This window comes from Oryza glaberrima, chromosome 8 (assembly GCF_000147395.1).
Source record: "Oryza glaberrima chromosome 8, OglaRS2, whole genome shotgun sequence".
NCBI lineage: Eukaryota > Viridiplantae > Streptophyta > Magnoliopsida > Poales > Poaceae > Oryza > Oryza glaberrima.
The window spans coordinates 14,845,066-14,858,602 of record NC_068333.1 but is presented as its reverse complement, the minus strand read 5'-3'; the positions used below and the strand labels follow the sequence as shown (position 1 = coordinate 14,858,602).

General features: G+C 43.0%; 1 protein-coding gene across 3 annotated transcripts; it reads right to left on the bottom strand.

Moving 5' to 3' along the window:
* Positions 1-879: 879 nt before the first annotated feature.
* LOC127781459 (pentatricopeptide repeat-containing protein At2g13420, mitochondrial-like) lies at positions 880-4,706 on the bottom strand. 3 transcript variants are annotated; one of them, XR_008019003.1, is made up of 3 exons: positions 4,042-4,706; positions 1,419-2,776; positions 880-1,277 (listed from the first exon to the last, which is right to left on the bottom strand). XR_008019003.1 is itself a non-coding variant. In XM_052308414.1 (2 exons), exons 1-2 carry the CDS (start codon positions 4,642-4,644, stop codon positions 1,811-1,813), a joined length of 1,569 nt encoding a protein of 522 aa, XP_052164374.1. In that variant the 5' UTR covers positions 4,645-4,706; the 3' UTR covers positions 880-1,810. The 3 variants fall into 3 exon arrangements, 1 of the variants encoding a protein (XP_052164374.1); XR_008019004.1 differs by having other exon boundaries at positions 880-1,394; positions 1,484-2,776; XM_052308414.1 differs by having other exon boundaries at positions 880-2,776.
* Positions 4,707-13,537: the final 8,831 nt, after the last annotated feature.

The following is a 13,537-nucleotide window of genomic DNA, read 5'->3' as shown; positions in this document are numbered from 1 at the left end:
TGCCACTGTCAGTCTGTGAGAGGCCAAATGTGAGCAAGATACATGGGGGATGCAAGGGAGGTACTAGCAGCTAAATCTGAAAGGCACATGCTACACATGACAATTACGTCAGTGATAGGGCGGTGGTGGCAGATTATTAGTCTTTTAAAATGGTACTCCCTCTGTCCCTAAATAAATCAAACCCTAGCTTCTCAAGGAGCTTTTAAGGAGAGAAACAAAAGACCACAATGCCCTTAATTAATATAAATGTTGTATTGAATGATGGGTAGGTGAGGGGTATTGAAGTAATAAAATTTCTCGTTTTGCGGATTAGTGGTAGGTAAAAAGATAGAAGTTGGTTTATTTTGGGACAAATTTTAAATATAGAAGTTGATTTATTTTGGGACGGAGGGAGTATAGATTATTCAAGGACACATAAATGAATCAAATATTACAAAGTTGATAAGTTTACTTATTAAGAGAAGTTCTTAAAAAAAAACTAATGAAGGAAGTTTATGCAAACATCACACCCAAGCATATTCGTGGTATTTTGGTGGACATAATCAAAACTTGCTCCCTCCATTTTTTTTAAAAAAACATAATAGTTGGTCTTGACTGCAAAAATTCTAATTCGGTTTTGATTTATAGTTGCTCTGCTTTGAACAACAATGTTTTTTAAATAATCTAATTATTTAGCAACAAAGTTGTATAGATTCGAATCAAAAGCGTTTTACTAATATCTTACATTTGTACCTATTCATTTTGATGTTGCTTAAACCTATTTGTAATAAAAAAAAACTTGATCTTGTAGGAAGAAACCAACACTATTTTCTGTGAAACCACATGCTTCAAAAATTTTATTTCGGTTTTGATTTATAGTTGCTCTGCTTTGAACAGCAATATTTTTAAATAATCTAATTATTTAGCAACAAAGTTGTATCATTAGATTCGAATCAAAAGCATTTTACTAATATCTTACATTTAAACCTATTCATTTTGATGCTGCTTAAACCTATTTGTAATAAAAAAACTTGATCTTGTAGGAAGAAACCAACACTAGTTTCTGTGAAACAACATACTGACAGCCAAGAGATATCGCTGTTTACTACTACAAAGACACCCTCAAACTTGAACCCTATCAGATGCCCTGGGCTGGGACACTATAAACAAAGTCTTGAGCATCATCATGCAAATGAAGCCAACAACCATATCCATCTCCAGAAGCTCGATTGGTTCGCGAGAAATTTCAGCTGTGCAGTTTCTCCAAGTAGCCAATGCGAGCCTTTGAAACTGGTTACCTGGGACATAGCCATACATCCAATGGTAAAAAGAGAGTAAAAGAGATGCAGAAATTATTCACGATGAGCTTCATAGAACCTTTTATCCTCATGTGAACTTCAAAGTGAATATCTGAACTGCAGTAGAAAGAAGTAGCTTACCTTCAACTTCAAGTTTCTCCAAACACACCAAAGAATCACAATTTACTCATGTTAAATTGATGTACCTAGTATTATGGCCCACATCGTTGAGCGATTGTGCCTTTACAAAATCTTGCAACAATGTGACCTAGCTCTTCAACCTTTTCTCGCGTGTCCTGTTGGTAAGACACACTCTTTTCAATTGCACAATTACCAGGATCGATATTCCATTTGAGCTCTACTCAAGGGAAAGGAAAATGGAATGAACAAATGGAATATCTTGCCAATGGTGGCAGATCAACATAATTTGGAGGCTATGGTACAACTTGAACCTCAAAAGAATGAACAAATCATATCTTGCCAATGGTAACCTCAAAAGAATGAACAAATCATATCTTGCCAACGGTGCCGGATCACCTCTTGTAAGGCTTGATGTGATATACTTTGAATTCTTCACCAAATTTTGCTGCTTCTTCATCAACCCTTTTCTTCAGCCTTCTCCAGGTCCTCAACATGTCTGCTTGTATTAAACCACGATATAGTGTCTCAAAGGTGATCTTCTGGGGAAGAAAACCTTTCTCTATCATTTCCATGAAAAACTGGCATGCCTCCCTCCATTTCTTATTGTCACATAAACCATGAACCAACAAGGTATACGAATCGAGATCAGGACCAACAGTGCTCTCACACATATCATTCCAAACTTGCATAACAGTGTCATGTTGGTTCAACTTGATAAACATTCCAAGCAGTATGTTGTAAGTGTGAATATCAGGTGTGGCTGGTGAACCAGGGGCCTTCATCTTATTGTACAGCTGTAGGGCACCATTCACATCTTTTCTCCCTCGATACTCTTTGAAGAAACAATTATATGTGGCCGGCGAGGGGCATACTCCCTCACTTGCCATCTCATCAAGCAAGCTCTCAGCATCATCCAATCTCCCACAGGAAGCAAGGCACTTGATCACAGAAGTGTAGGTTGCCACCGTGGGACAAATGCCTCTCTCTTTCATTGAGCGGAACATACAGAGACATAGTTCAGGTTTATGTGCACGACTGTAAACATGCAGGATGACAGAGTAGCTTGTAACATCCGGTTCGATTCCCCTTTGATGCATTTCTTTCAAGAGATCCTCAGCTGCACGAACTGTTCTATCAAACCGGTAATCAGGGTGCAAGCTTGCATGCCTACAGATACCATTGAGGAGAATGTTGTATGTAACTATGTTGGGTTCTATCCCATGATAAATCATATCTTTTAGGAACTTCTGAGCCATGTCATTTCGGTTTACCTTGCACCAACCATAAATTAGAACAGTGTACATCTTTTCATTTGGTTCATACTTGTATTTTCTTTTGTTGAATACTTCCGCTGCAACCTGCAGTGGTGACAGATGAGTAAATGACAATGATTAGCAGAAGAAACCATGGAGCTGTCCCCTTTAACAAGGAATGTTCACAAAGCATCCAAAAAATGAGTTACAGGCAGACAGTTGATCAATGTAATTCAAATACTAGCACGCATAAAGTATGTGTGACTGTCTAGCTAACATTGATTGGCTATCAACTCAGAAGCAGCAAATTCTAGAATAGTGAAAAGCATCAGAAGTTCAAAATGCATGAAGTAGCAAAGACGAACAATTCTGTTGTAAAAAAAGGTCTAACATGTGCAAGAAATGGTTATTAGGAAAACTGAAACTTTCAACAGACAATGAAGGTTCAAAATCATAATTCCATATTCATCCTAATATTCAGAGATAAGCAATTGCAGCACACTTCAATGAAATTTTGATAAACATACGACCTAATATTGTACTGCATGAGTCTGTTACTCTGGTACCTGTCATTCTAGTGTTGCTCTCTATAGGTTTCTCAACAGATAACACAATTAGTGGTCAAATCCAATCCTACACTAATAACATATTACTCAAATCAGAGTTGCTCGGTTAATGTTGCTTGGCAGCACAAAAAAAAAGTTCACAAAAAAGTACAGAAAAAAATATTCACAAGAAGCTAAATGCCTAAACATGAAGCTCATGTACTAACGTCATCCATTAATTAAGAAAACTCCTAAGAAGGAACTATTCAATATAAGATGTTAATCTACCCATAAATCCTTGTGCACAATGAAGTGTAACAAAAGGCAAACAGTTCTAGGATGAATCAACCTAACAGGCAATATCAGACATGAAAGATTCATTAGCGATACTAGTGCACATCCCATGAAACCGCAACTACAAAATGTTTTCTTCACTGTACAAACCACCTACATGACAAGGCCTTAAGCTATACAAACAGATTCATACTACGCGAACAGTAGATAAACACAGCTCATACTCGTTACACAAAGTACATTGGTAATTTGGTATGCTTATCTGAAGCTCGATCGATGCTCAACGAATTAATCAAAACCACACTTTCACAAACGACTACTTAATGTGCTAAAATTTTACAGCGTGCAGAGAACAAAAGAATCGAAATGCGTAAAGCTAAGGCATTTACACTGGACTCATCCAGCCAAAAATAATCTCAGGGCTGAACAGTGAAAACCTACGAATTCATTCAGAACATCATCTAAAAGTCTCAAACTAACTATAGCGACCAATCTTTATCAAGCCAAGAATGTTAGCTATGAGCAAATAACCTTGGGATACTTGTACTTGCAGAGGGTGTCGAGCAGGGTGGTGAACTCGGCGGCGTCGGGCTCCCTCCCGACGAACGCCTCCATGTCGTCGAACGCGCGCACCGCCTGCCGCGTCATCCCGGCGGCGACGTACCTCCTCGCGAGCACCGCGAACGTGCGGGGGGTGGCGGCGCCGTCCGCCGCGGCCTCGACGACGAGCCTCCACGCGGCGTCGAACTGGCGCGCGCGGCCGAGCGCGTCCACGACGGCGTCGTAGGCGTCGGCGGCGGGGGGCGGCGGGGACGAGGAGGAAGGGTGGAGGCGCGCGGCGTGGAGGAGCGACAGCGCGAGCTTGGAGGCGCCGCGGAGGCGGAGGAGGAGCTGGACGAGGAGGTCCCCGGTGAGGGAGACCCCCCCGCCGGAGAGGAGCTGGAGCGGCGACTCGGCCGGGTGGAAGGGGTTGTGGTGCGCGAGGAGGAGGCGGGCGAGCTCGTCGGCGGCCGGGGACGGCTCGACGGCCGGCAGGGCGAGGAGGTGGGTCGTCGAGGAGAGGGCCCCCTCCATCGTGGTACAGAGGAGGCGGCGGCTGGCGGCGGCGGCGGCGGCGGGGAGATGGCGCTGCATGGCCGGCGGCGGCGGCGTGGCCGGAGTTGGTGGATGGAGGAGCGTGGTGAAGCGGTTTGGGGTTTGGGCTACGAAAATCTGTACCGTTGGTTGGTTGATTGGACGGCTGAGATTGGAGGATGCCGTGCAGTTAGTTCTGCCACTGCAGATCTCCAAAAAAGATGTAAATTAAGTATAGTAGGGCTGTAAATACTTTTGCCAAACTATCTAAAAAACTATTACTCCGTACGTATTTAAATCACTGTATCATGAAACCATTTAAATCGCTGTATCACGAAACCATATATCACCAAATTTATCACGAATGATGGAGTACCAAAACTACATTTTCTTATTATTCTTTAAGTAACATTTTAGTAGAACAATACTGTTATAGAACTAATGATTTTGCACCAATTTGATCAGACAACTATAATATTTATAGCTTCCACAGAACAATTTGGGTTAGGGATTTAAACTTACACTGATGGAGAAACGGTCGGCTAAAATCCACAATAGTTCCAGTAGCAATAAAAACCGGGACTAAAAATGATCTTTAGTCCTGGTTAAAACAGCACAGCTATTTTATCTTTACTCCCGATTCATCCCGTGTCAGTAGTCTGTCAGGGGGCCGAGGATCTTTAGTCCCGGTTGGTGAGCAAAGATCATCTTTATAGTCCCGGTTGATAATACTAACCGGGACTAAAAATTATATTGATCTTTAGTCCCAGTTAGTATTACCAATCGAGACTAAAATTTAATACGTAGTATATAATCCCTATCCCTTATCCTCTCCTACACTTCACAGATCCGTTCCCCTTCCTCTTCACAGATCTAACTCCTCCTCTCCCTCCTCCCCTTCCTCCTCCCCTCTCCTCCCCCTCCTAACTTCCTAGGTGGCCGGCGGCGGCAGCCGTGGCGGGCGCCGGCGGTGCCGCGCGGGGCGGCGGCCGTGGCGGGCGCCGGCGGGGCCGCGCCAGGCGGCGGCCATGGCGGGCGGCGGCGGTGCCACGCGGGGCGGCGGCCATGGCGAGCAGCGCCGGGCTGGCGAGCGGCGGCGGCCGTCGGGGCCGGCCCGGCGGCAGCCATGGCGGGTGGCCGGCGGGGGCGCGCCCGGCGGTGGCCGTGCCCTCTTGACTGCTGGCTGGACTTTTTCTTTTTTTTTCTTTTTTTTTTTGACATTTTGTGATTGATTGAGATGTGTAATTTTGTGATTCATTGCATGGATATGAGATGTATAATATGTGATGTATTTGATTTGTGTGTATTTTTAGGATTTGTGATGTATTTGATTTGAGTGTATTTTTTTTAGGATTTGTGATGTATTTGATTTATGTTTATAAGTAACTTAAGATTTGGGATGTTACTTTGAATTAGGGATTTGGGGAGTGATTTAGGGATATACATGATTGATTTAGGGATATACATGGCACTAGATTCGGGAGAAAATATAGAGATTAAATCTGGCAAAAGAAAAAAAGGCGCTACTCTCTCTTTAGTCCCGGTTGGTGTTATCAACCGGGACTAAAGATAGGAATCTTTAGTCCCGGTTGATAACAATCTTTAGTCCCGGTTGATAACACCAACCGAGACTAAAGATCGATCTTTAGTCCCGGGTATTTGAACCTCTTTAGTTCCGGATTCATACTCTCGGTTGGAAAACCGGGACTATAGAGGGGTTACCAACCGGGAGTAAAAAGACTTTCTCCACTAGTGTTAAAATTGTAGTTTTGTACAGCTTCAATAATAAATCCTTAGTTTTATGATACTTTATATTAAATATATGTAGTTTAATTTGTGATAAACTGATACGATGTCTTACATATTTATTTTTGTGATTGTTTGGTCGAAATATATGTAGTTTTATGAAATTCGCTGAAAAGAAATTCAGCTAATAGGAACATAAACCAAGGTGAGTTTGTTGTTAGGTATTGTTCGGTTAATCTCTTCCGTAACGGGTTTTCCACATCTATTAAGTGAGTATCTAGTTGCTAAAATTCTGAACAAGCTGATTTCCTAATCCATGATTTACTTTATAAGCTTGCGAAATGTGGAAAATTACGGGAGAATTTACTAGTTTCCACTCTCTCAAAATGCCAGTGCTCAAATGCCACTCTCCTAAATTTTTATTCCCAAATGCCACCCGGGCCCACATGTCAGCCTCACTCAGCATCGGGTCCCGCATCACTTTTGTTTGAATGGAAAGTGAGGCTGACATGTGGGCCTGAGTGGCATTTGGGAATAAAAATTTAGGAGAGTGACATTTGAGCACTGGTATTTTGAGAGAGTGGCAAATAGTAAATTCTCCTTCCGAGTACAAAGTGAATCCATGACTATCTTTGTGAGCTTGTGAAACGTAGAAGATTACAAGGTGGGTCTTAGTATACGCTTGTTACATAACAGAAGCCATCTTTTGGTGTCTAACAAATTGCATTGAGCAAACTGTCGACAATAACCGTAACAAATTTTTGACCGTGGTTGCAGTCTGGCAGAGAATGGCATTTATACAAAGTGAGCTTATCAGCTTAATTATATGTTGATATATCTGGTCTGTTGGAATTATTATATGAGCTTTGGCCAAATAATTTCCCACCTAATAGTAAGGGTTGAATATGAACCTTATCATCTTACTATTTGTAGAACGACACCTTACTATTATTAATGGAATCTCTCTGTTATCATGCAAGTAAATTTTGTAACGTGAAGAAGAAAAAAAAGGGAGGAAAGGAGAACATTGTAGCCTACACATAACAACAACTCTAAATTTTGTTACATAATGGTGGGGGAAAGTAAAAGGGTAATAATAAATTATTTTTTATTAATGGTTAAGATGTCTTGTTGTCTTAACTATTGTAGGAGGATAGTCTCTAAGTGGTACTCCCTCCGTACTCGTAAACGAAGTCGTTTAGGACAGCGACACGGTCTCCAAAACACAACTTTGATTTCTTGTCTCTATAAAAATATTTATTGAAAAGTGATATATGTATACTTTTATAAAAGTATTTTTCAAGATAAATCTATTCATATAATTTTTACATTTTCAAACTCAACAACTTGAGAGTTATTTATGATTTATATTCCCAAGGTTTGACTTAAACATTGTCCTAAACGACTTCCTTTACGAGTACGGAGGGAGTATGTATTAACTAAGAGCCCATATCAAACTCTACCTTTGTACATGCCTTGAAATGGTGAGTGCTTGGACACAAGCATGGGATGGCGCGCTGTTAACAACCAAATTTGGTAACATCTGTGTCAGGAAAGAGGATTTGATCAAAGCGGAGTCGGAGGCGGAGACCGGGTTCGAAAGCAGAGCAGGAATCGGCTGGAGTCTAGATCGGCTACGGTTAAGATCGGCTGGGTCTGAGTCGGGTTAAATAAGTCGATACAGCCGATTCCGACAATACGACTTGTACGCGACATCGGGTTCAGGTTAATGTACTTCAAGATGATTGCCACGTACGGATGGAGTCCTGGGAAGGCAATTGTATCTATTAGTTAGGATATTTTATGTAAATTCCTTATAGATAAGTATGGGCAAAAGTCTGCTGCAAAGACTTATGGTATCTTAGAGTTCGTTAGAGATAATAGTCGTGTCTGGTATGGGCATATCTTGTAATTCTCGGGTATAAATAGACCCCGAGCCCTATGTAATTTTGAACACACACGTTCAATACAATCTCGGCGCATCGCCACCCTTTTTTGCTTTAGTTTTGTTTTAACGAGTTCTTGCTTTCGGGTTGAGCTGCATCGATTTCGATCTTCAACAAGAAGTAAATTCGTTATGACGGATTGCATTCTTAGGATTAGTGCTTCCATCTTTATGATACTCTAATCTTGTTTATGTAATTCGTCGAGTTATCATATATCTTACATAATCTCTAGCAATTTCGCCATCTAATCTACTATCGGCCAATATCTGTATGCAGAAGGCAGCCGATTAGGTTAGATCTTGATGTTGATCTAGATTATATAAGATATCTACCATTCTATGAAACTTCTAGCGGCTTGATTGTCCAGATATCGTTCTTCTTTTCATACTTAATGCTGCATCAGTTGAGTTTGATCTATTAAGTCGTGTTTAGAATATCGATCTCTAGCCTGCCTTCTAGTTGCTGATTAGAATAGCATTGAAGTTTCAACCGATCGTATCTGATTTAACTATATTTATTCTATATGCCTCATTGATATGTTAAATCTGTCCTTTATATCAAGATATTGCTGTATCTAAATATGTTAGGCCTTTGTTTGATATATTATACCTGCTTAAATATCCTGATATAGAGTAGTATCGGAGTATTAGCCGATACACGCTAGATCTATTTAATCGGCTACGCTATAAACATATATAGTCCTGTTATTGATATATATTTCAATCTAAGTGATTTATACTGTCTCGGCATGATGACCGATCTATCCCAGTCACTTGATTTAATTATACATCGATATAAGGAGTATATATCATTAATATCTACAGCCGATCGAGTAGATTTAGTTTTTCTTTACTTATTCATGACTGCCGATCGATACACAGATGACATCGGCCCAAAGATAAATGATATGTCATCGGCATCTAGCCGATCGACTATCATTTATAGATTTAACCACGGTTTTTTGCTTCTATTTCTTGTTGATTACAGGATGAAATCAACTGGCACGCTAATACATCCGAAGTCGAGCTTTGGACCTGCACTGGAGTTAAGCAGATCTCCCAGGCCACGTGTTTTCTGTCAATACGCTTTTGGCACGCCCGGTGAGACCTGTAAGAAGTCAGACGTCAGTTCTTCCTCATGGCCGAGAAACAGCCACCACCACCATCTAGCCCAGGTTCCGTCAAAGGCAAGGCACTGAAGCTAGGATTGACTAACATCATTGATGACAATGTCATGTCGATCGATCCGGAGAAATTCACGCCTGAGCAGAAGGAGGAGTTTGAAGCAACACTGCAGCAAGCACGAGATCAGTTCCTGAACTCATTCATGCAAACCCGCAAGGGGACGCTTGTTCAAAAGTATAAAATAAAAGTGGTTGCTGATAGTCCTGGGACCGGTTCTTCTAAAGATGGAGAGGTGAAACAAGCTCCAGGTGGCTCGGCTCAGCCAAGTGCTAAAGGTGCTACCGACGGCTCCCCAAGCGATCAAGGCGACAATCTGCAAGGAGTCCATGGAGTACAAGGTGATGGAGCGCATGGGGCTCAAGGTGATGGTGCTCAAGGGCCGCAAGGAGGAAATCTTAATCAGAACAATGAACTAGCACAAGATTTTTTCAATAACTTCCAAGATCGGGTCGATTACGCTGTGCATCATGCTTTGATCAATCAGTCAGGAGTACTAGTCAATACATTGTCAAACATGATGAAGACAATAGCCGATGGCTCAATAGCTGAGCATCAGGCTGCAAGCCCGGGTATTTGCAAGGGGGTGTCTTCCCGAATTATCGATCTTTGATCACCGATGTTCAGCCATCTTCTCAGGCGGTTCCCTCTGTTGCACCCGCAACTCAGCCGACGGTGCCAACATCAACTCCCCTACCTACTACATCAGCTATGGCGCCAGGCCAGCCGATGAACCCTCGGTTGTTAATGAGGGAGCATCCACAGCCTACTGGGCAAATTGCGAATCGGCCGACCCAAGATCAAGTTGCTGCCATGTTTCTGCCACCTCCACCTATTGTTGATCCAGTGCAGCAGCAGCCGATTCACCAGACACCACCAATCCAGCCAGTTGTACAACCAATCCAAGAACAAGTCGTACAACCAGCTCAGCAAACACCACCAAGGCAGCAGCCTCTACAACCGATTCAGCAGACGCCACCAAGGCAGCATCTTCAGCAGCCGATCCAACAGACTCCGTTGAGACAGCATATCGTTCAGCCGATTCAGCACCCGGGGTCAGTAAATGCATCGGCCGGGTTCGCAGCACCTGGTGGTCAACCTGCGCAGCAATTTGTAAATTAGGTCGTTCTAGAACATTTGGTTCACCATGCACAGCCAGACGGCACAGTGATGCCTCAGATGGTTCCTGAGCACTTGGTGCGCAACATCCAGCCGAATCTTCATAATTACCAAGGGGGTAACTTGAGCTAACAATATCAGCCTCCTTCCCCGCAAGCCCAATATCAGCCAGGGGGATTGGCTCAGCCCCAGTTCGCATATTAGTTTGGTCAATTCGAGCCCATGCAACAACAGCCACAAGGAGCAGCTCAGCAACGACCATGGCTCGATGTGATTGCCGATGTAATGAGGGAACAATTTGGACTTAAACCAAAAGTTACTGGAAGTTTGTATCGGCAGCCTTACCCTGAGTGGTTTGAAAGAGTCCCTCTCCCCAATCGGTTTAAAGTTCCAGATTTCTCCAAATTTTCGGGGCAAGAAGGCGTGTCAACTTATGAGCACATCAGCCGATTCCTTGCTCAGTGTGGTGAAGCATCGGCTGTAGACGCTCTGAGAGTCAGGTTATTTCGGTTATCTCTGTCTGGATCAGCTTTTACTTGGTTTTCCTCTTTGCCATATGGGTCGATCAATAGTTGGGCCGATTTGGAGAAGCAATTCCACAGCTATTTCTACAGTGGGGTTCATGAGATGAAGTTGTCCGACTTGAGAGCAATTCCACAGCTTAAGTTTGACTGATGCTCAGTTAGCCGATTTGGCCTTCCAGGGTATGATTCCTCCAATCAGGGAGAAGTTCTCGTCCGAAGACTTTGATAGCTTATCGCATCTGATACAGAAGGTAACCTTGCATGAGCATAGGTCGGCAGAAGTCAGGAAAAGCTCTAAGAAAGTTAATCATGTTTGTCCATACATGTATGGGTCGGATGACGAAGAAGATGATTCCGAGATAGCTGCAGCCGAGTGGGTGAGGAGCAAAAAGGTCATACCATGCCAATGGGTAAAAAGTCCTAGAAAAGAGGAAAAGTATGACTTTGATATCACCAAGGCTGACAAGATTTTTGATTTGCTACTCCTTGAAAAGCAGATTCAGCTCCCTGCTGGTCATACAATCCCATCGGCTGAGGAATTAGGCAAGAAGAGATATTGCAAGTGGCATAATTCTAGGTCTCATTCTACTAACGATTGCAAGGTTTTTAGACAGCAAATCCAAATTGCCATTGAAGGGGGAAAGATTAGGTTTGATGATTCCAAGAAGCCGATGAAGGTCGATGGTAATCCTTTTCCCGTTAATATGGTGCATACAACTAGTCAAGCAGCCGATAGGGCCCGTGCAAAAGGTTTTCAAGTAAATTCAGCTAAGATTATCAACAAGTATCAAATGAGGTATGATAAGCAGTAGGAGAGGCATTATGAAGAATACGACGATGGTTTTGATCCTCGTTGGGGTTGCGAGTTCTTCAGATTCTGCTGGAATGAAGGGATGAGGTTGCCATCTATCGAAAACTGCCCTGGATGCAGTGATATCATCGAGGGCTCGAGCCGATCATATAATAGGAGCAATCGGCTAAAACAGGCGAGACTCCCTGTTCATCAAAGATTGGGTCCGATGAATCAAGATTGTGACCAAGAGGATGAGGCAATCAGGAAGAATCAATGGTGTCCTTCTAGTATTTTCATGAAGAATCAGAAAAGGAGGGTCCAGAGATTGAGGAGCAGGGAGCGTTTTCAGGTGGTTGAAGAGGAAATCAACCATCGGCTGAGGAAACCAAAGCCAAGACAGGAGTGGCGCGTCAAGAATCAGGTTCCTGTAGCCGATGATGCTGCAGCTGACGAGGTGAAGAGGTTGGCAAAAGGGAAGAGTGTTATAGCGGCACCAATTAACATGGTCTTTACATTGTCAGCTGAATTCGGGATCGATCAGACCGATGTTGATGAAGTAGAAGAGGAGTCGGCTAAGTTGGTTCTGTCATTAGAATAGGCAGTGTTCGAGAAACCCGAGGGGATGGAGAATCGGTATCTTAAACCATTGTATATAAATGGCTACGTCAATGGGAAGCCGATGTCCAAGATGATGGTCGATGGTGGGGCCGCGGTGAACTTGATGCCTTATGCTACGTTCAGGAAGCTGGGTAGGAACGCCGAGGATCTCATCAAGACAAATATGGTGCTCAAAGACTTTGGTGGTAATCCATCGGAGACCAAGGGTGTTCTAAACGTGGAGCTGACAGTCGGCAGCAAGACTACTCCTACCACGTTTTTTGTCATCGATGGGAAGGGTTCGTACAGCTTGTTGCTTGGAAGGGATTGGATTCACGCCAATTGTTGCATCCCTTTGACTATGCATCAATGCTTGATTCAATGGCAAGGCGACAAGATCGAGATCGTGCCAGCCGACAGGTCAGTTAATGTGGCCAGTGCCGATTTAGCCCTTTGGGAGATGGATGGCCTTGATTGTTTATCTGGAAAAGTCTGGGATGGAGATTTTCTAAAAGTGTCCGATTCTGATATACAGCCAATCAAAGATGGAGAACCCAAGCTATTACTTTCAGGGCGTCATGGAGGGTTCAAATGTCTACGCTAAGGATACAGTAGATGATCTCGATGACAAGCAAGGTCAAGGTTTTATGTTGGCCGATGAGTTGGAAGAAATAGACATAGGTCCAGGTGATCGGCCAAGGCCGACGTTTATTAGCAAAATTTTGTCTCTAGAGTTTAGAACCAAGCTGATAGAACTCCTAAAAGAGTTTAGAGATTGCTTCGCGCGGGAGTATTATGAGATGCCCGGACTCAGCCGATCGATTGTTGAACATCGGCTACCTATCAAGCCAGGGGTTAGACCACGCCAGCAACCTCCGAGGAGATGTAAAGGCGATATGCTTGAACCTGTTAAAGCTGAGATCAAATGATTGTATGATGCTGGTTTTATTCGTCCCTGCCGATATGCTGAATGGGTTTCTAGCATAGTTCTAGTTATTAAAAAGAATGGCAAGGTCAGAGTGTGCATTGATTTTCGAGACTTAAATA